Source organism: Leguminivora glycinivorella, chromosome 1, assembly GCF_023078275.1.
Source record: "Leguminivora glycinivorella isolate SPB_JAAS2020 chromosome 1, LegGlyc_1.1, whole genome shotgun sequence".
NCBI lineage: Eukaryota > Metazoa > Arthropoda > Insecta > Lepidoptera > Tortricidae > Leguminivora > Leguminivora glycinivorella.
The window spans coordinates 26,733,686-26,756,162 of record NC_062971.1 but is presented as its reverse complement, the minus strand read 5'-3'; the positions used below and the strand labels follow the sequence as shown (position 1 = coordinate 26,756,162).

Genomic DNA, 22,477 nt, shown 5'->3' with positions numbered 1-22,477 from the left:
TTACTAATATTAACATAATAAATTAACTAAATTAAATAAAAATGAATAAAACTAAAACCAAATTAATCCAGTAGGATCCGCGCGTGACCTCAACCCCGAACCCACAGGCCTGTGGTAGGCACTCCAGCGCTTGTGCAGCGGGCTGGCGTCCCACTCTCTGACCGCGGATAGAAGCGTGTTAGGAGGTGAAAATTGCCGAAAATTGGCGAAGATGTGCTACGCTAAGTTGCTATGGATGCGTCTGATATCCACCGATCTGATTCCACCCGATTGAATCCAAGCTGATTGGTGGATATTTAACACATCCACGTAGCGCATCTCTGGTGAAAAAGGCAAATAGTGCGGGGCGTTAACGGATAATTAGTATGAATGTATAGTCCCGTCTGGCAGAAAGCATGAAACTTGGCATGTATATAGCTTATAGGGTTATAAGAAAAAATATAAGTAGAAACACGCCGAGGTGTCAATGTCTCCCCTCTTTCCCCCCACTTTTGTATCCCTGTTTTCAGTTCTTTTATATTTCCATGAAAACCGTAAATGCTACAATAATTAACGTCTAAGAGAAGTATATTCTCTATAAAATTTTCTACAATATTGTCTTTGGAAGTATGTAGCTAGAACTTATAATTTTCAAACTATGCTTGTTTTTTCCCTTTGGCATATTTGTGTTTGGTGACCAGTAGGATAAGTAAGGCCAGCGACTTTGCACTTTTGCCTGTGGCGGTGCTGCTTGGCAAAATTGTTCCTTGGGTCAAACTGATCCGATTTAGCCCAATAGTCATGAAATCGCACGTCACTACTCCCCACAAAGAGAAGGGGAAGGGGCCGGTTCCCTCGATGAAATCTATGCAATACTTCTTCTTGCTCTTAGCGACTAGGGCAAATTATATATCATTTCCGTGTAATGTAGGGACGTATTAATCGTTTCTGAAAAAATCGTTGCACCTTTTCATACAAAAATAACGATCTGAACATGCCAAGTTTCATGCTTTCTGCCAGACGGGACTATAGATCTGGTTAAGAACTCGTACTAAAAGGCACCCTTGGGCTATCAAATCTTAGCCAACTTATACTTATTAGCCTGAATAGCTGCGTTGTGGTTCAGGCGCGTGCCTTTTAATCTGTCGTATCCTGGAGCGGCACACGTAACCCACCGCCTACCTATATACTTCTTCTTCCTTGTGTTATCTTATCTCGGTATTTTGCTACGGCTCACGAAAAGCAATATGGCAGCTAATCCCAATATTTGGCGTGGACTAGTTTTAAGAAAGCTTCTGTCACCTACCCTTCCAACCCAGAGGGCAAACCAGATCCTATTGGGATTAGTCGGGTTTCCTTACTATGTTTCTACTAGTAACCGAAAAGTGACTGGCAAATATCACATGACATTTCGTACATAAGTTCTGTAAAATTCATTGTTACGGTACGACCCGTGGTTTATACCCGCATCTTACTATTGAAAGTCACACTCTCTTATCGCTGGACCACGCTCTAACATGCTAAGAATTTTCCTCTAAAAAGTGATCGTGTAAAGGAAGTTGGTTTCTCTGCGCAAACACCATCTCGCCTCACAAGTTCAGAGGTCACACAAAACTGAAAAATGACACTGCAACTGTTTCTAAATCTCCACTTGTTTCAGGTTACGCAAACAGTTCAGAGCGATCAGCACAATGTCGCTGCAGGGTCTCCCGCCGCTGCCCAAGAGCCTCAGCGGCTTCGCTGACGGCGAGCCGGAGTCCCCGCCCGCCGCCCCCGCGGACGACAAGCCCCCCACTGATCTCGACTCGCAGCTCACATACTTGAAGAAAGAAATGGTAAGCACGATCAATTTAAACTGTTAGACATACTAACTAGGGTCGAGTGGAGGAAGAGAGGGCAGGCCTTTGCCCAGCAGTGGGACGTTAATGCGGGTTAAGAAAAAAAACAGACTAACATTTTTTTAAATGGAAAAGTTGTTGGCGATTGACCTCAGTCACACCTGACGGAAATATAATAATTCAGGAGCCTTTCAGGAGCCACTCTTTTTACCGCCTTTCAATGTAGAAACGAATCCGTACACCTCAGATTGTGTACGGCACATTATTCTAAAAACAGGATTTCTTGGGCGTTGTCTAAAAATAAGACTATTCCTTCATTACACATTCATGCTGCCTATAGCTTCAAATTAATGACGTAATCCAAATACTAATAAATTATTTACCTTCATCCTGGTTTTTAAAATTTAAAAGCGGTAATTTGAGAAGGTGCATTTTATGACGAAACTGACTATATTATTTTTACAAGTTTCCTCTATTGCTGCGTCTGGAAGTTAATAGTACCTACTATTAATATCACAATTATACAATATACTATAGATGCCAGAGGCTTTTATGGTATATTTATCGCCTATTACGTTACATGTATCGTCTTCTGTATATGACTCAACTATGAAGCTAATTGTTGCAATACCGGTTCTTATTATGTTTACACGGATTTTATGATTGGATGCAATGACATTCCGTATATTTTTATTTACTCATATAGGTAAAAATAAAGAAATCCTAATCCTAATTAATGATAAATTAAAAAAAATCTTATTTAGCATGTAGCTAATATATGTCAACGTTTAAAGATTATTTGCAATAAAATTTGTACACAAACTTAACGAACGAACATGAAAACGCGGTCAATCATAGCAAAGCGGTTTACCGTTTAAGTAAATACTGATGAAAAAGTTGCGTATCGTGACACCGAAAATAGAATAACTCCCCTGTTACCTATTACAGCACGTACAAATATGGTAACTCGGCATAAAATAAACATGGACGGATATGCACTCGTATCTACACAAGCTTAACAAAGTTTAAAAAGCTTGAGTTATTGAAATTATTATTTATTAAAGTTCAAAAAACACTTGAACATGTCATTATAAATAAAAGGCCATAGACCTGCGTTCTTGATGTCATCCAGGTACAGTGAGCTCCGAAATCGCATGGAGAAATTATGAATTCATTGATAAAATCGCCATGCACTTTTGCAGCCCACTACATAGGGATAGGGCATCTATACAACATCCTTCCACGCCTCCGTGTCTAATCTTTGTTTGTAAATAATGCCACTAGAAAACAAAAATATTTACTATTTGTCAATCATGTTGAATCGAAATCAATCGCAGTATCCAATCACTGATTAAACACGACTGAAACATACAAATTATTCAGCTTGATATTCATATTCAACTTGTTCAATGTGTATTATGTAGAGTTTAACTATATACATTATTACTAGTAGTAAATATTTAACTCTCATGAACAATTTTATACACATAATAAATCTCAAATATGTGACATATTTAGCAGTTAAGTATCAAGTATAATATTTGCCTATGTACATATTCTATTTGGTTAAATACTAACGACATTTTAAATAGTATCTTATTTATCTAAGAAATTCCGTTACTCCCAAAACATGTATAGCCGTAGCAATGCAAGCAATTACAGATTACAGGCACGTTCGAAAAAACAGATGTTGTACGCATTTTCAAGTTTATCGCCGCGCCGGCCTCTACGCCTCTACCATGTTTTTTTAACCCATTCACTGACACTACGTCGACAACCGAACTACTGCCGCAGAAAGGACTTAGGACACAGGTACCTGTATATGCATTTTCAGTGACAGAACGTCGACCGATTGAATATAATTTCCCACGGCGTTCAAGCTATCGAGTAAATTACTCTGAAACGTCGAAAGCTCATGGTAGGGGCTCTGGTCCGCGGAGTAATGTTCGCTTCGGTTTATGCGTTCCCTTTTACGTGTTTGGCAACATTCAACATGTGCGTACCGTAGCACCGATATGTTTGTTCTTTATTACCATCAAAGAATACGTTTGAACTATTTTTATAGTTACCAATTTCATGAAATGCCTTCATTGGACTGATGAAACCCAGGGCTTCGGCTTAATACGCGGCGAACCACGGCGGCCGGGTGGTATAGTGGTAACGAAGTTTGCCGCTTAAGGTGTTCTTGATCACTTTTTCTTTACTTACATACTGCGCTGGCAGAGCGATCCGCAGTGGATATTGGCCTCCGACACTAGACATCGTCATTCTCTTGTGTCCTGTGCGACCTGATGCCATTCAGTAGTTGGTTAGATGGTTACACAGGTGTTTGAGGACCTCATCGATCCATCCAACGTTACCTGGGCTTTCCGACCGGTTTTTCTTTCGGGTATGATATCTATAAAAGTTTAAAATAAAATTCATGACTTTTCAAGCGTCTTATTCCACTGTATTAAGACGAGAAATGTATAATGTGTGATGTTGAGTATTCAAGTGTACCTTTGTCAGAAGTAACAGATAATCGCCGTCATTATCGCAATACCGCTCAGCAGGCTGTGACGGTGACGCAAAAACGCGTAATGGCAGACCACGATGCCTCGTGTGCTCCATATCTGATGTGTGAACGATGAGTGTACGAGTAATGCATTTGTGAGTGTCATCAATGTCATCATACCTTTTTCTACTTGTTGACTGTAATCTGTCAATTAGGCCACCACAGACTAAACTATAAGTGCTAACTTTTCAGTGTTGGATACTCTATGGCAGTTCCGACTCAATTATAAGTATAATAAGCTAATTATAGTTGACTTTAGTTAACTGTAATAATTTCAAAAATAGAACTTCATACAATTTCTATACTAATTTGCGATACCTGGCAAATTTTCCTGCATATGAAACACATTTTTTTTTATCTGTCGCGTTATCGGCCAATCAGAGACGGTTATTACAAACAATTGGTTGCTAGGTAATTCGAAGTTGATACAACGGTGAACGACTCTATTAACATTAATTTTAACTTGCATGAATGATGATATTTCCGTCCATTGATGATGAAGATGATGACTCGTAGAAAAAGTATTGTATACAATAGTGATATAATTAAGCTTTTCACTCTCGTACCGAACTATTAGGCCACTCAGCAAGCTTCTTGGCCTAAACATGGTACTCGACTGAAAAGCTTTGTATTATATCACGATTGTATAATAGTATTTTATACAATCGTGATATAATACAAAGTTTATAATTGAGTCGGAACTGCCATAGAGTATCCAACACTGAAAAGTTAGCACTTATAGTTTAGTCTGTGGTGTCCTAATTGACAGATTACAGTCGACAAGTAGAAAACATACTATTAGATATCGTCCTGTCTATAGCTACATTTTATATGTATCAGAGATAAACTGCATAGCTAATAGGTGAACTTGCAAACTTCATTGTTTAGACATCGCAAGTCGAATCCGATTTGTTCAGGAAAGGAATTCATCAGTGTTTTAGACGCCTTACATATGTTTTCAAAAACTTTTTATATGTCCTTTTGGCATTGAAAATGCCGCATTCTATTGTTTGTTAATCTATCCGCTGATTCTAGGAAGGGATTGTTTTGACTGTTTTTTTTTTAATTCTTTAGTTTACCTCGTCAACCTGGCCGGAAATCCGTCTCCTATAAAATGCGTAAACTACCGTTTTACAGTAACCACAGTATCCGACACCCTACTGGCTTGTTTTCCTAGTTCGCCCCACGCGAGATACTATCGTCCATGTTCGCTGTTCAATAACAAGTTTAAAGCAATTATCGAGTATTTGCACGCAGCCTTGTGCCGGTAATTAATTTACGTCCTACTAAGTTCTAACTTTGTATGCAAATTGAATACAGTGTTCGAGACAAATAGTACCTACCTACATGCTTACAGAAAACCTTTTCTTTTGGGCACGATGAACTACCAATTTAAATTCCCCGAATGACGGAAATTGGTAGTAGATTCTGTTACGTTTTCCCAATTGTCATTTAATTTTGAAAAATCTTCTGCCGTCTGACCAATATTGTATTTGTATTAAACAAATATAAGCTTAAACTGCAACTAAATGTGTGACGTGTGACATATCGACGTTTCGAATAATATAGTTCTTCTTTTATGCCAAAACAATAATAAATTAATCCAAATCTCTATCCCAGAGAGGGAAAACTAGGCCTTTCAAATAACTACTTAAGTCTTAGAGGATAGGGTAAAGTGGCGATCTTTTGTGTCGGATTACTCGGAGGCCAAGATCCTTTTTGGGCCCCTGTGCCAATGAAGTAAGTAAGTAAGTGCATGTCCTCAATGAAACTTAGACCTAACCTAATGCATAATGTTATCTAGAGTTTCGGGGTAGGCTTAATTACTACACTCTGATTGGTTTTCTACTTCACTTATTTAATGTTTTTAAGAAAACTAGAGTATTATCATAGTTTAAATCGACTCAAATTACAGCCTAGCAGTTTATTGCATGTACACGTAATTATAATTAACAACGTATTAAGTTTGAACGTCCATCAAACATAATGCAAGTCCGTCAAGTAAATATTACGGCAAATATAGGTGAGTAAGTTTTTGTGTCGGATTGGCCGATGGTTATGACATACAACGCTTATACACAATTACCTGTTCAGTGTTAGTTTCGTATCCGATACACAGCGACAATACTAGAATAGAGGTAATCATATTCGAAAGAAGCAAAATACAGTAAGCTGGTATATGTAGGTACAAGACGTATTTTGATAGCGGGTAAATGAGAGCATCTACCCAAAAATGGTTTTGGAAGACCTAGAGAAAAAAACTAGTTACAATTGACTTGGAGGAGGGGGTACTAATACTATTAACTGATCTGGTCGTAAATGGAGATCACTATGTGCTGCGTGTAAATCACTAGCTAGAGTGATCGGTGAAAAGCGCATCAAAATCGCTTAGTCGTTTTTGAGTTTATCACGAACAAGCAGACAGTTGCGGAAGAACTTTGTTTATATACTAATAAAGTTATTATAATCGATATCTCGATATAGAAATCAAAATACAGCTGTTGTCTACGTCCGGCTTGTCCATTTATTGTTTGCATATTTTATCTTTATATCTCTTAAGTCGGTGGGCGTAGCTGCAGCACTTGTTATAGCTCCATTTAAGGCTCCGGGGCTATTAGGAAACAATATAAGATCAATAATATGACAGCTGGTGTCATGTTGAATTATCTGCTTATTATTTTGCACTCTCAATTTTGATATCCCTTCTCTTCGTGGGGTTTCCCATAAGTTTTAGTATGTATGTGTTCAGTAGCATAAACATATTCATACATTTATAGGTAATAAAGTTATATGGCAACGGCTTCGTCTAATATTTAGATCAAAATATATACCTCTTCTAGTCTTGCTTCTTGTTTATTTCACACTTCACTAAAATCAAATATGTAACTGAAATACATAACTCCAAATTAAAACTTTAATTTTCCTAGAAATACCTATTCGCCTACTTTCTTAAACGCCTGTTTTCACTATCATCATAGCAGTGTTATCGTTTCTAAAACAATGCCCTTTACCTTCCTTTTAAGTTCATTGCCGAGCGCGGTGGCGGTGCACCTTATGTTGCTTCCCTAAGCATACACATTTAGAAACCACTTAGCCAAATGGATCCCTTGTGAAGTTGTAAAAAGTCTGCTAACTGTGAGTTGTTTTCTCCATCTGCCTTGTTTGACTTTCAATTTTAAGCTGTTACTTTTCATGTGGCACGTTTTATAAGGAACTCAATGAAAGCCGAATTTTATCTGGCCGACGAATAAAGTCAACTTTCTATGCTCTTTTGTAGACGAGCTGTCTTCCCACGCAATTGTTTTCCGTTGCCCAATATGTACCGTAGCTGAGCTTGAGCAAGCCGATACAGTTATATCATGATGACATGACCATGTAAACAACCTCTATTTGCGTCAATTCGATTACTTAGCGGATATGCAATATTGTGTTTATTCATAAATTGCATGTATTTTTGTGTAATATTTTTATCGTATCTATGTATAACAACAAAAACACAATAGGTAGTTTGCTATCTCCTTTGCTACTTCTTACATCATAGAATTCTAGCTTTATGGTACGAAACGCTGTATGATTACAGAATTTAAAGATTTCGAGCATTCAAATTGTGATATTAAGTCTTAATATGCAAATTAAAACTATTATTTAAACATATCATGAGTATCATGACATAACTCGTTTAAGCTTATTTTGGTCACAGCTAAATTAAACCTGTTATCGAATCTCTTACGTAGCGTCTTCTGTTTATAAATACCGTAGCATTTGATTAGAATATTTATATGGTCGACATTTAGTATGTAGTCCACTGGCGTCTGCCAGCACTGCCTGTTGTTGAACATTCGATGCTGGCTGTTAACCCTTCATGACTTACGTCATATGTCATACATCCGCATCTCCACCAGGCAAGGCGCCAGGGCCAAATTAAGCTCCTACTGAAATTAGTTATCTATTTATCGCAAATCAAAAGTATAATAAATTGTCTAAAACTAAAAAGAGTATACGTCAGCTAGTCGACATCTTTCAGATTTGGAATATAATATGACTTCTACGTATAGACATTCAAACTGCCTATTAACCCCCTACCCGCATTGTCCGATATGATGTCATTCGACCACATCCGCGCCGGGCAAACCGCCAGGGCCAATATAATCCCTTAAAACGAGGTAACGAGCTGTTTGCTTCCCGAAACTGCTCTACCCACAGCCTAAATTATTTGTTTATGTTTATGTTTCCGGGACAAAACGAAGAGAATTTTTGAAACATTTGATTTTTTTGATAAAAGTCTCGACCACCATCCACCAGTTAGTGGTGGAGGTGTTAACTTTGTAAATAGTTTTTGCATCTGTAAATGAACACCTTTAAAAATGAAATCTAAAATCCTGAAGTCGTCGTACCTTCTGTAGTAAAGAATAAAGTAGTAAGGACTTCACACTATTACAAGATCGTGTATGCAGCTGGGCTGGAGAGAGCACGTGCCAGTATTTTTAGCTCGAGCGACACCCGGGGGCGGCTTGCGTCACATCGCACCAAATCTTCGGAGTCAACAGGACTAACGGGAGTAGGGTTGCTAGATTTAATCCTGTTCCCGGACAAAATCCCTTTGCAAACAAAATTTAGTCCTGCCTTGTATTAATCAATAAGTTTTTTGTTTAATCCCTCTCCAGTATTTCAGAACAGAAACCGTAAAATATCACCTAATATTTCCGATGTATTTAGTGGATTGGTGGTTAGCATCAGTTATTGATTGATGTATTTGATATAAGCGCTAGAATGAGAGATAAGTACAGCGCAGTTTATACAATAGATGACTAAATTCCGAAAAATATCAGTTAAAATCTTGATGTCTGGTAACAGTGGTAACCCTAAGGGGATGCGTCATGCGTAATTCCTTACCACGCGTTACTAAATCAGCCGTAATCTGTCCCGGCGTGTTAAAGGCTTGATGAACTGTTGGACAGATTTAGAGATAAACGTATATCTTCATTTACTTCAAATAAAATTCTCGTCACCTATCTATTACCTTTTTGGTTAACCCTATAAAGACATATATTCTTCAACTTTGATACAGTTTTTTTACTTAACTTTTGTTATCCTATAAAATCATCAACAGTTCATAGAACTGCGATGACATTCTCATTCCGAGCCCGATTTAATGCTCCAACTATAAATAACCGTGTAAACGGGGCATTAACTAAAACAAGCTAATGTTAGACGAAGCTTTTAAAGAATACGACACGCCTCGTTTATTGGGAGATGTTTTTGTCATCAGATCTAAACAGATGGTTTTGTTATTAAATTAGTTTTTTGCTAGTTTGTCTAACGATCACGTATTCCTGCCACCAATGATTAGTCAATTTGTTACTGTCATAATTAGAGCACATCTTTGACCACTTTGATCAGCTGTCGCGCTAAAAGAAAGGCCGTCGACCTCGTGGCAGCAGTGACATAATGCGTCACGATTGGATTACTGACGACTAACAAGTCATCAATTACTGGTGCTGGCAGCGTTCCCGTTGCTTTCTAAGTGGAAAATTAAACTAACCAGTGCTGTTGTGACATAGAGGTTCATCGCCATCCAATAAACAATAAGATCTGTCACACTGGTTCGGTTTTTGACAACGATTCGCCCAGCAATCAGAATAACGATTCTAAGCACTCACTTGCGTCTATACCTAATTGGATTCCTTTTTTGGTGTCGTCCCACTTCTAAATCGGTTTTTGTTTTACTGCTAATAATAGTGTACAAATATAAATAGTCATGGTTCTGAACCAGTACAAATGCGATGTCATGTTCTTTATTTGATTATATAAATCGTCTACATATGTAATTCCTTTCAGTTGATTACTAAGCGTTTTATTGTTTTGTCTTGCTCTGATTAGCTAAGTATCGTTGTATTCGTTGTGATTGGGTTTTGGGTTGTCTTTATATTTTTGATATTATTATGTTTATTTTATTCATAACAACAAAATGAATGTGCATGGCCATATCAATATTGCGAAGTCTAATGCTAGTGCTACTTCACCATATCATTTTAAAATACTACACACTGTGGCAGATCTATGTTAGGGGGCCCTTCCAGCAGATGTAGCCCGTTACGTTGCTCAAGAGATTATGAATAACTGTGATAAATATTATGTGTTTGTGCAAACACTAGCTCAGTAGCTACTTTGACATGCTTCTAAAATAAATTATTTAAAATTGAATTGATTTACGTCGTCTACGTCATTCTCGAGTTTCGACTGTAAATTTGTCTCAGCTATAACCTACAAGTGCCCACTGTATTCCACCATTTCCACCAGAACAATCGACAAGATGTTACAGTCATTAGCGCTGGGGCTCGTTACCGGTGGCATGGCGTTGCATCACCGAGTCTCTTCACAACTGCAGTTCGCACCTGGCCTGCTGCTGTTTATCGGTTCTATTAGCATGCCACGTTATGCGCTAATATCGCAATTCTAATGCACTACTTTAAACTAGTAACGTAGTAGTCATAACGATGTCCTCTGTTAATATTTTTTTGTCTTAACTGACGGCGGTGTCAAATTTTCATCAAAATATTCACGTAAAAGTGTGTAATACAGTCAGTAATGTTAAAATGAAATGAAATTCGTACTTATTGGATATAATTGAGTAGTTGACCACAAAAAAACGCGTCACGGTTGGTAGCTTTTAAGCCCTTGAAATTCTGATGGATTGTCCAGTCAATTTAAAAACAAATAAAAAATAACCTGTCTACTTATATTACACAATGCAGAAAAGCACTTGCGTTCACATGTAATGAAACTGTAACCACATTTCGTTCAAGCGTGTACAATTCTGTTCGTATCGATTACTGGAATCCACGCAAATCAGCCACATCTGGTGTATTATTACACGGCTCGGGTGGTTTATTAGTAGCATTCACTTTCTTTCTCTTAACGTCAGTTAGAAGATTGTTGATGATGTTAGTGTTATCCATAATCATGGCGTAAAAAGGACACATTATGTTTGAAGGTACATTTCGGAACAAGATATGCATTGCATGGTTGCAAAAAAAGCGGTTGGGCCAGAACATTTTTACTTAAGTCTTGGAACTGGTTGCAGCAAAGAGATAATTGAATATACATACATTAACACTAAAGGCTTTCGAAGCAGAATTAGAGAAAATATGCTGAACGGCATTTTCTTCTCATTTGCATAATATCAAAGCAGTACCTGTGGCGTTTCCTTCCATCTTGTCTCGCGTGTCCCTTTATCCGTGTGTTGAGTTGACGTTGACGATGATTGGGTGGTTTTTGTCGCGATAGTCAGCGCACACGCAATGATGCGCGTCGGTCGCGCCTCGTGCCCGCCGGACGCGCAGGCGCGCGCCCGCAATGTAATACTTTCACACATATTCGATAAATGCAATTTCACCCACATCTGTCATAGGTATTGTCTTTTTTGTACCAGCATTCTCTAGTATTGCGGCTAATTCATTCGCTACAATTTCATGCATCAGATCTCAGATTTCGCTGATTAATCCAGCGATTTAATCTTTGTTGTGTGAAGCTTTAATTGCGCCGTCCATTGGTTGTTTATGCTGGTTAAAGCGCACATATTCGCATATTTACTCACAATGTTTTATTTTTTTCAATCTAGAATGATTTTTAGTTTAATATAATGATTCACTAATAGAGTTCATTCGAATAAATATTATTCAAAAGCCATTACCTAAGGCTTGACCAGTAGATTAACTCAATTTGGTTTAATGTGCGATTTGAATTCATGCTCGAGAAATTTAACGTCCCCGGAGAACTGATTATACAAGGGTCGTAATATTACCGAATGTTTTACATAACTCCGTTTATCAAGTTAACGGTCTCGAGGTCTTGTTGGTTAGACCCTAATTGTACAAGCGCTCCACGAATTTACATATATTTCAGTCCGTTGTTTCGACTTGACACAATATTTCGATATAACGTTTGTGGACTGCTTTTATGACACAACACGTGTTGAAGAACGTTAAATCATACCAGCCATCTCCTTGCCAAACTTTCCACGTTCCTCTCACGGGCACTCGCTTACGATGTACACCTCATAAACCTAATGTAGAATCAGGACTTGCCTACGCTTTTTAAAGCACTTGAAAATATAAATTACATTAAATCTATTGAATGCAAACTACTAGCACTAACAATACTTTACTTGTATTACAAACAAAAACTTATGATAAATGCAATACATCTTGGATGAAGAAGAAATGACGTAAACTATTTGGGTTAATGACATACTCGGATCAGTCGACTCATGGGCCTTATGCCTCTACCGTGCCGTTGCATAACCTGATGCAAATCCGTTCCGTTGTTTATGATAATTATTTTTGCCTATTTTGTCATGAAATGTGATAAACCTTGTTTTTAGGGTTCCGTAGTCAACTAGGAACCCTTATAGTTTCGCCATGTCTGTCTGTCCGTCCGTCCGTCCGTCCGCGGATAATCTCAGTAACCGTTAGCACTAGAAAGCTGAAATTTGGTACCAATATGTATATCAATCACGCCAACAAAGTGCAAAAATAAAAAATGGAAAAAAATGTTTTATATAGGGTACCCCCCCTACATGTAAAGTGGGGGCTGACATTTTTTTTCATTCCAACCCCAACGTGTGATATATTGTTGGATAGGTATTTAAAAATGAATAAGGGTTTACTAATATTGTTTTTTGATAATATTTATATTTTCGGAAATAATCGCTCCTAAAGGAAAAAAAGTGCGCCCCCCCCCCTCTAACTTTTGAACCATTTGTTTAAAAAATATGAAAAAAATCACAAAAGTAGAACTTTATAAAGACTTTCTAGGAAAATTGTTTTGAACTTGATAGATTCAGTAGTTTTTGAGAAAAATACGGAAAACTACGGAACCCTACACTGAGCGTGGCCCGACACGCTCTTGGCCGGTTTTTAACAATAACAACCCTACATCGCTCGCCATAGAAACTTCATACGAGCTCTGAATATATTTTCACATTGTCCTTATAGGTTGTGACTGTGACTTGTTTTGAAACAAGTTTGGAGGGAAATTTCTAGGAAATATTTCGAATAATAACACCCGGTTGCGAGCTGTGTTGTTATAAGTTATAATTTAAACGTCGGGGTGGAGTTCTTGAATTCAGTTCGTTGTTTAACTTGACGACCGAGTTTGCTGTTGTTCTGCTGGTTCATCGGAGGTTATTTTAAATATATGATGTACATAATTTCCTATGCTTAGACTATAATGGTTTTGCGTCTTTATTTCATGTGGACTGTACGTAATAAATTTTGTTTTTCGTGGTGATTTGATTCCATTTATGGCTTACCGGCCTGACAGTGGAAACTGGCGTGTGGTTCGTTTAGCAACACTTTCGGTTCGTTCTGTTCTGTTCCCGGTTTGGTCACGCTTTCTTCGGCGCTCGTTAACGAATCTTAAACTGCTTATTATTTTAACAACGGACTGGTCCCAGAAAAGGCAAAGCAACCTGCTCAAGTTTAAACAAAAAATAAACGAGCAAATGTAAGTCGTTTGGTCGATGTATTTGCTGTTATTTACTGCCCGTCTTTAAGGTTTGTATAAACAATGTAGAACTTAAAATGTATACTCGTGTATACATTATTTTCCTTGGTCATTGATAGTGATAACGTACTCCTCAATCAATCTCCTGATCGTATCGACTCGGATATCGCAATTCATTGGTTGGTATGGTACTCCTGATCATGGAGGTATACCTGTCTATTGTCTTGCTAGAAACTTAAAGCAACAACTTAAATTCGAAAGCTTTCAATTGTTTGAGAAGGCAAATATTTGATAACAAACGCTATAATTGTCATTCATCAATGTCGGTGTCGCGGAAGCGTTTAGGCGAGCCCCCTAATGACCCATTCATGCCTTTTCTTTCATTCCGCCGGTGGCCGTGACTCACGGTTTTCATGCGCGACTCTCATCGCAATGCGTTTATAACTTTATATACAGGCATTATCACTGCCATACATGCGTCATGCGATACATGCAGAGAATGGTTTTGACGACCGGTCTGGCCTAGCGCGTACTGACCCTGCCTGCTTCGCCGTGGTTCGAATCCCGGTAAGGGCATTTATTTGTGTGATGAGCACAGATATTTGTTCCTGAGTCAGGTTTTCTATGTAGGTATATAAGTATTTGTATATTATATATATCGTTGTCTGAGTACTCACAACACAAGCCTTAATTCTTGAGCTTACCGTTGGGACTCAGTCAATCTGTGTAAGAATTTAAATATTTATTTATTTAATGGTAAAAATAGTAATAGTACTTTAGGTGCTTATTGATACAAACTATCAAGTTGTGACAACTTAATGGGTTTGCTTGCAGGGTTGCGGTTATTGACAGGTAAATTATTGACAAATAAATATTTCTTTCTCGATTAGAATGACTCAAGATTCACTGGAAGCTATTGTCATTCGATAAAAAATACCGTCTATTACCTACTGCTGCCACGCTCAAGGATTCCGTCCGTGACATAAATAAAATAAGTAAACATATTTCTTGTCAGTAACACCGTCCACGTTAAGGCATTAAAAGTCAATTAATAACCGTACAATATTGCAGATTATTGAATTTAAGTACTCAAATAAAGCCTTTATGTACTATACGTAGGCAGGCACTTAAATTTAATTAAGGCGAGATCAAAATGCATCTTGCAAACAAACACAATTTCTAAAGGTAAATAGTGGCACGTGAAAGTTGGCGGATGTCAACGGTGAGGCCACGTTCAAAATTCAAGTTACTTGCACATTCGGCGAGCACTCGAACCCGGCATACTCGTACGTGAAAGAAGAAGGAAACCGGGTCGACAACAAGCCCACTTGCGCTTCTGTACCGCCATAGTCAGACGATTAGTTAGACCAATATTTGTGACCTCAAAATACCTTTTAAGTTCTTATTTTTAATTTATAAAAGCAATGTATTTTGTGGTCGTGTTTAGGGTTCTTCAGGCGGTAATTAGTAATTACGTACCTATCGAAACAGGTTATTCTGCGTCTACTTACCACACTTGGGTGCATCAACAACAATCATGATATGATAGCGTGGTCACTCGTCATCTTTTCTCCCTTCTTACTCGACTGTCAGTATCAACGGTTTTGCTTCATCTTCTTCTTCTTTAGACCATGTTATCCTCTGCTGGGATGTAGGCCTTGAATTTTATTTTCTCCATTTACTCCGATCTTGGGCAGCTTTGGTAACCTCCTCCCACTCCATCCCTAACACCCTGAGCTCTTGCTGAACAGATCGACGCCAAGTAGATTTAGGGCGGCATATGTTTCCGCTTGCTGGGTATATTCCAGGCGAGGGCCACCTTGGATAGGTGGGTATCAGGTTTTCTGAGGATATGTCTAATCCAGTGCCATTTCCGCGTCTGGATTTATTCGTGTACCGAAACATATGCTTGTCCAGTTATTCTCTATACGTGAGCGTTTGTGATCCAGTTAGGCCAAAAAATACGCAGGATTTGGCTCAAGCGTTGTTGCTAAATTCTAAATAAACCGCGAATGAATGTAAAACAAGAGCTGATTGGGTTTGCTGTTCACTGATCTTGACCTGTACTCACTGGTCATTGTAGTGCTCACTCTGCACACGCACATCCGCTTTTCATTTAGCGTAGATTCGTCAAACATTTGAATCTCCGATGCTCAAAGCGTTCGGACTGGCAGTCCTGTTCTCACGACGATGCGATACGATACGACGCTGATAAACAGCTTGGTTTTGCAATTTACGCTTACGTACGCTGAAAATATAGATGTGAATAAGAAAGTTAATACTGTAACACTACACGGGTTTCGTAACCCTAAGAAACAATAGAACCGACGCTTTTGTAATATGTAGACTTATCTGCTGACTAATTGTTATATGATCATTGCAGTTTATCATGTCTGCAAACGATATTATAAAATTAAAATACATTGTAATATAAAACAATGCTCCAAACCCGGTTGTGTCGGTGAAGAATATGGTCCTAACCGTGGGAAGGGCATTGCAGCTATGAGGTCTTTTGCTGGTCATCAGAGCGCGACCGAAGGCCCCCGAACTCAAGGCGTTTATGACTCACTACTGCTTTGTTATTACCGGCCACTTTTGTAGACCGGTATAAGCAGATCTCCTTAATACTTTGCTTTAAGCGATATAAATGTTGCACTTAGATTGGTTCCCTTTTCCCTTACTAATGTTCGATCAGCTCGATGTTTAGGATTAACTGGTCATTAATGAGTAGCTATTCGGCCGTGGTTAAACTTCCTTCCTTCGTCTATACCATACACCAATTGCTTTGTTCGTTTTTTGTGTTATCTGCGGGTTAATCCAATTAAACGGATGACTCCTGTATAAAACTGATGTCATTGACTGCTCAATATAACTTTGAGTTATAGAGAGCCGCCAGTACCTTCTACTTAAAGTGAATTTTGCCAACTCCAGTGTGCAGTACCTCAAAGAGTTTTTACTTAGCTACTGAATCGTAATTGAATGCCCCAAAAGGCCAAAAGTATCAAATGTGCGATTGAAAGTACAAACGTAGGAATTTATGATGCATTGTTTCAAAGCAAGACCACCGACCAAACTCGTTTTCACCTGATCATGTTTCATTCATGTCCGCTACGGTATGGACCTCGCGTCGGTTCCAATTGTGTCGTTCTAGCTGTTTACCAATCATATGCGAGTTATATTTTTGAAGGGAATAATTTAACCACACATGCATATAGCTCTAGCGGTCAATTTACACTGGTTAGGGCGAAAACTTGCACACCCTGAGGTAATACGAGACCGAGTTTAACCTCCTTTTAAAATATTATAAAGGGTCTTGCTGTTTAGAAATTAGCTGGAAATGTTATGTCAACCTATGTAAAATTCCATCTTCACACATTTCGTCAAGTCATGGAGAGGAATCTACCGATAAAGCAGTGCCCTGATAGGATAATGTGTTCTGGGTGATAATGTTTTATAGTGAGTATCGTAAATCGTATTTCCGTTTGCCAAATAGCATATCACTTCTACTAAGCCACATATGAAGCCGGCACGTCGTCAGATTCATGAGTCATATTTGTCGACCTTTCCCGCGTCTAAATTCGCGCAGCCAACGACCGCTGCTATACGTACGGCGAGGATCTCCCGCTAATTGATAATTAAGATCGCATCAGTCTGCTCTGCTAATGTAACCACCACTTTATCAGCCAGGTATACCGGTATACCTACGCCTCACAAATTATGCTAGGTATGGAAAATTTTATACAGACTAGATTTTTTTTTTAATTTTATACTTGTTTATAAATAATTGTGTCATAACTGCCTGACCTATAAAATGCTAAAATATTAATTGATAAGGTCATACTGAATTTACTATAGTATATATAGCTGACATTCCGTAGAATTCCACCATTTAGGACCTTTTTGACGAAAGGTCACGGTATTTAGCGAAATGTTAATTGTTGTGCTACGTCAAGGTGATTCGGGCAATATTAGGTCAGACTCAGATTAGATCAAAACTTTGGCCGATTTCTCTACCACCACTGATATGAAGTTGTGTACTGCCTATCAGTGGCGGGGCGTGAAAATTTTCGTTGGTAAAGCCGGAGGGGTTTTTGGCATCTGTTTTGTATGGACTTCTACAGATACTAGAGAATTTTAGGGAACCCGTTGGGAATCGAGTTGTATCGACGCTCCGGCTCCGCCACTGCTGCCTATACTCATAAAGTGGATTTATAAGATCAAACATAATGGTATCTCTTTCGCTCCCTTTATTCCATTGCAAGATTGTGTGATGGATCTGGGTTTCTAGGCCTTTAATTCTTGAGTACTACAGCTCGACCGATGGCACCTTGTACTAGTTCGTTGAGGTCACTGCACACGAAGCCAAATCTGTTCACGTGTGTGGAATACTGATGTAATGTAATGTTTATAATGTGTATTGCGTCGTTATATCGTATTCTATGCACCTCCTTGACTTACAACCGAATCAACCGATGCACGGCACGCCTCTAAATTCATGTTTTGATTTTCCGTCAATTTGTGTGGCAATTGACTATCGAGTTGTCGACCGGATTAGGTTTATTTTGAAATAGAATGAGATTTTAAGAGAATATTATTACATGACTCTTTTAATACTATTATAACAAGCAATAATTAAAATCTATATGTTTATTTTGTGATAGGCGACTATCGTAAAACCAACCGTATGTATGCCTTGAAAGCAGCAAGATCGATCGGTCCTTTTTTTGTAATCTCACTTTTTGTGTATCTCCACAGATGTTCAATCTTATACTCGCTTAGCCCGAATTGGGTGATTCATAATGCCAGCCACGTCTGTTTGCAATATCTCTTGGCAGACTAAAGGGTATGATTCAACTCAAATAGCGCTACATTTTTTATAGGGACTTTAGGGGAATAAAATCAGGACTCGTTCATAAATAAGAATTAATTAGCTCATGCATTTGGAATTTCGTTACCATTAAAATCGCTGTCAATAGAAATTGTGTATAATGTAAACAAACCATTCAATGAATAGAATATGGATGATTCTACAACTATTTTATTGTTTAACTTGTACATACATGTATTTAGCCAGTATGTGACGAGATAACAATCGAAATTAAAGCCATTTTGCATACATGGTTTGTTATAAAACTTATAAATTCTACTGGTTACTAAGTATTTTTTTATCCGAATGAAGGATTGCGCAGGGTGTGAAATGTTCTACCCAGTTGTTCCACATATAAATTTCGATTAAATTGATTTGTTACTTCTCGTATTTGTATGTCAACTTTTAAAACTATTTAGCTAAGTAGCCAGTTATACCTCCAAGTTCATAAGTATCAGATCAAAAATACGATATAAAAATGTCTGTATGTGGCTGAGTAGGTAATAGAACTATTGAATTCTAAAGTAAATAGTATACTGAAGTTTACAAACAACTTGGTATATAAATGTCAAAGATATAGCTGTGGAACCAGTTTGGGGCAGTTCCTTGTGTCGGAGTCGCGCGAAGGTCGCGCGGGCGCATTGCCGAGACGGTGACGTCTCACCTGTCCATTCATTAATTTCATTATAATCATTATAGTTTCTGCCGTAGTTAAAAAATAGATTATGTGATGCCACGAAAGATGTTATATAATGTTATACACACGGTGTGACAGGGATGTACAGGTATTGGTAGTGTTATTATGTTGACCCTACACAAGTACCTACACGTGAAACGTACCTATCTAACGTGAAACAACATTACAGGCTTAGGTATTGATAAATCTTATATTTTATCAAGTTAAAATATGAAATTAGACCTATGCCTGTTTTATCAGTTATATAACATTAAGGTGTGTACATTTTCACAAACTAAACATACTTCACAATGACTACAATCTTGCCTGGGCGTTTTTTTTTTTTGCAGTAAGTACCTCCACTAGAGTAAACCAGTATAAATCTCGGCGACACAAACTTACCCTACCGCGACCACGACTAGTGCAACCTGGCCGAAACGTTGGGTAAAAGTAAAAGGTAATAATGTTATTTTGTCGCGTTCGTCCCGTTTGTGTCTTTAAAAAATGCGTGGACTTTAAACGATAAAAAATAATGTACAAACAAATTAGTTTTAAATTAACTAACTGAAGAATACACCATTATGGTTTGGTTAACAGTGCATGACCAGCGTAAGCGACGATTTTTATCTCGTAAATTATAAAGAAGTTGCACATTACGCATAGCATTGTTTTCCTACCGAAGAGAATCAGGAAATCGTGACCAATGTTGGCAACAGTTTGTGTGTGTGGGGGGGGGGGGGGGGCAATTAGCCCGCTTGCATACTTTACCGTTCGAGCTGTGCCGCGGTGAGGCTAGTCGACCAGCAATTTGACAAGCTTCTAAAAAGTTGTCAGCTTTTTTTTTTACCACACATTCGTATTTTGGCTGTGCTGTAGGTAAACTGGTAAAGTGTTATAGTGAGGGTGAGGTATCATGTTCCGAATTACCCAAATAATAAATATTTAACCTTGGTACAGTAAAGTTATGATTATTACATTTCAGCTTTATTTAGTGCAAATAATAAAAAAATCTGTTTGAAGAAAATGGATGGGACGATAAGGGCGGAAATCTAATTAACGGTATCAAAAGGGAAGAGGTCGTCTGTGTTCTGCACTGTGGCCTTTCTATTGTTCAATTTCTTTGAGTATAACGTCAGGGTCAGTCGCCATTCGCCTTTGAGGTACTAAGCACTCACAGTACTAATATTATTAAATGCGAAGGCGGCTCTCTTTTACTTCTTCACGAAATTTAGTATAGAGGCAATTTGCTTCCCAAGAAAAAACATTAGGATAGTTTCTCGCATAAATATTATTATTATACGGAGACCAAACCACAGAAGCTAATATAGCATACACTGTTACCTATATTGTATTGATGCTGTAGCGTAAAGTACTAGTGGTCCCTAATGTTATAAAAGAAACAGTGTAATGGACAGGCAGCTGCGAATACCTTGTTAATTGTGGCGGCACGCGCACTGCCTGCGCCGACGCATGCCGTACAAAAATGGCGCTTCAATGGCTCCAAGTTTGATGAGATATGAGAGTTATTATTACGGGATTTTTTGATCGTAATAATACAATTAATACTTACAGTTGGAACTGTTGGAAGTGAACCAGTCCTTTAAGTATTGGTATGAAATTCGACTGTCTGCGCCACCTGACTATTTAATCTTATTGTAGTTACATTACAGCAGTGACTACACTTTCAATCGTGTTGTGTTTGTACCTCATGACTGTGTTACTAGGTAGAGTTAAAGAAAGATGATTTGTTGATATCAATTTATCGTGTCTGGAACTGGAGCATGGTTATTTATCTTGGCAGATTACTGGCGAGCGTTTGAGAAAATAATATTTTAATGTGTTTTATTCTGACATTTCTGACTGTTTGCCAAAATACTTCGTATATCGATTTTCATATGTCAACCCACGGATTGACAAGTTCCATTTTAGCGCTGCTGACTAATGCACCGGCCTACTGTTTTTGCCGATTCGTAATTTCCAAACCGGATCGTCACTGAGCACAGTTGAAACCGCCTTCATGTGTTGTCTTGCACTTTTAGTTTCGGGCCTCAACTCATTAAAACTCATTAAGAACGAGTCTGTACAATGCTCAATCGTGCAGGAATTCGTGCATTAAATTAAAATTTGCACACGCTGCGATTGTGAACAGTGCCCGGTCTGATTCCGGTTCCAATATTAACGGCGAGGTTCAATTCAATGCCAGATTTAGCAAACATTCAAAGGCCAAGTTCTAGCGCTCCATCTACTCATGTATCATAGACGCAGACATATTACCTAATTCATGTTATCGATTGAAAAGATACGACACGTGGACGTTATGCGACCTGTGCAGTGCACTATCGCGTGATCGTAACCCGAACCGCAGTAACCTCTACCAACTAGTTATTCTAGTAACCTACAACATTCCGACTACCTATTGCAACAGAAATATTTAAGTGCCTATCCATCTATATTATCTATAATAATAACAAAATCATGTAGGAAAAATCTACGTAATAGGAAAGCCTCTCTTTTCATCAGTGAGTAGACATTAGGTACTTTACTCTCTGAGAAGCGCTATTGAGTTGCATTGAAAGCCATTTTAGACTAGCATAGATATTTCTAGTATATTTGAGTACCAACAGGTCGTAAACGTAAATGCAGCTAAAATAAACGGTTGCGCTCCCATTGAGTGTCCATTAGTGGATATACTCGTTGATGAGGTGATCTGTATTTTCAGCTTTGTTTGCCAGTTTCTATTAAAGATAATGATATTAGTGATATTATTTTTTCAAGTAGGCATATTACAATACGCTTATAAGCGTCAAATCTATAGCTACACTAGCTCTATTCCTACGCTACCTCGAGGAGGTTTAAATCCCTCCTTGAGGTTAAGGAGGGATTTAAGACGCTACGATACCCCTCATTTCTCCATACAAACGCTCTCGCCTGTTTCCTCTCTGGTTTTTGAAGCTAGATCAATGGTTTTTTCAACACAGACTTTTATTATCAATATCTGTGTCGGACCGTTTTGCTTTTTTTGATATTTTTGTTTTAAAAGGAATTAGAGCCTCTCA

At 38.2% G+C, this 22,477-nt stretch overlaps 1 protein-coding gene across 3 annotated transcripts in view; it reads left to right on the top strand.

Moving 5' to 3' along the window:
• The window catches only part of LOC125228729 (anaphase-promoting complex subunit 11-like), a 60,876-nt gene that overhangs the window by 21,063 nt on the left and 17,336 nt on the right, over nucleotides 1–22,477 (top strand). For 2 of the 3 annotated variants that reach the window (XM_048133398.1, XM_048133391.1), the window contains exon 2: nucleotides 1,640–1,814. In XM_048133398.1, the coding sequence (XP_047989355.1) occupies nucleotides 1,671–1,814 (144 nt within the window). In that variant the 5' untranslated portion in view covers nucleotides 1,640–1,670. Of the gene's footprint in view, nucleotides 1–1,639; nucleotides 1,815–22,477 lie in introns of those variants that run through there. The other variant, XM_048133406.1, reaches the window with a different exon arrangement.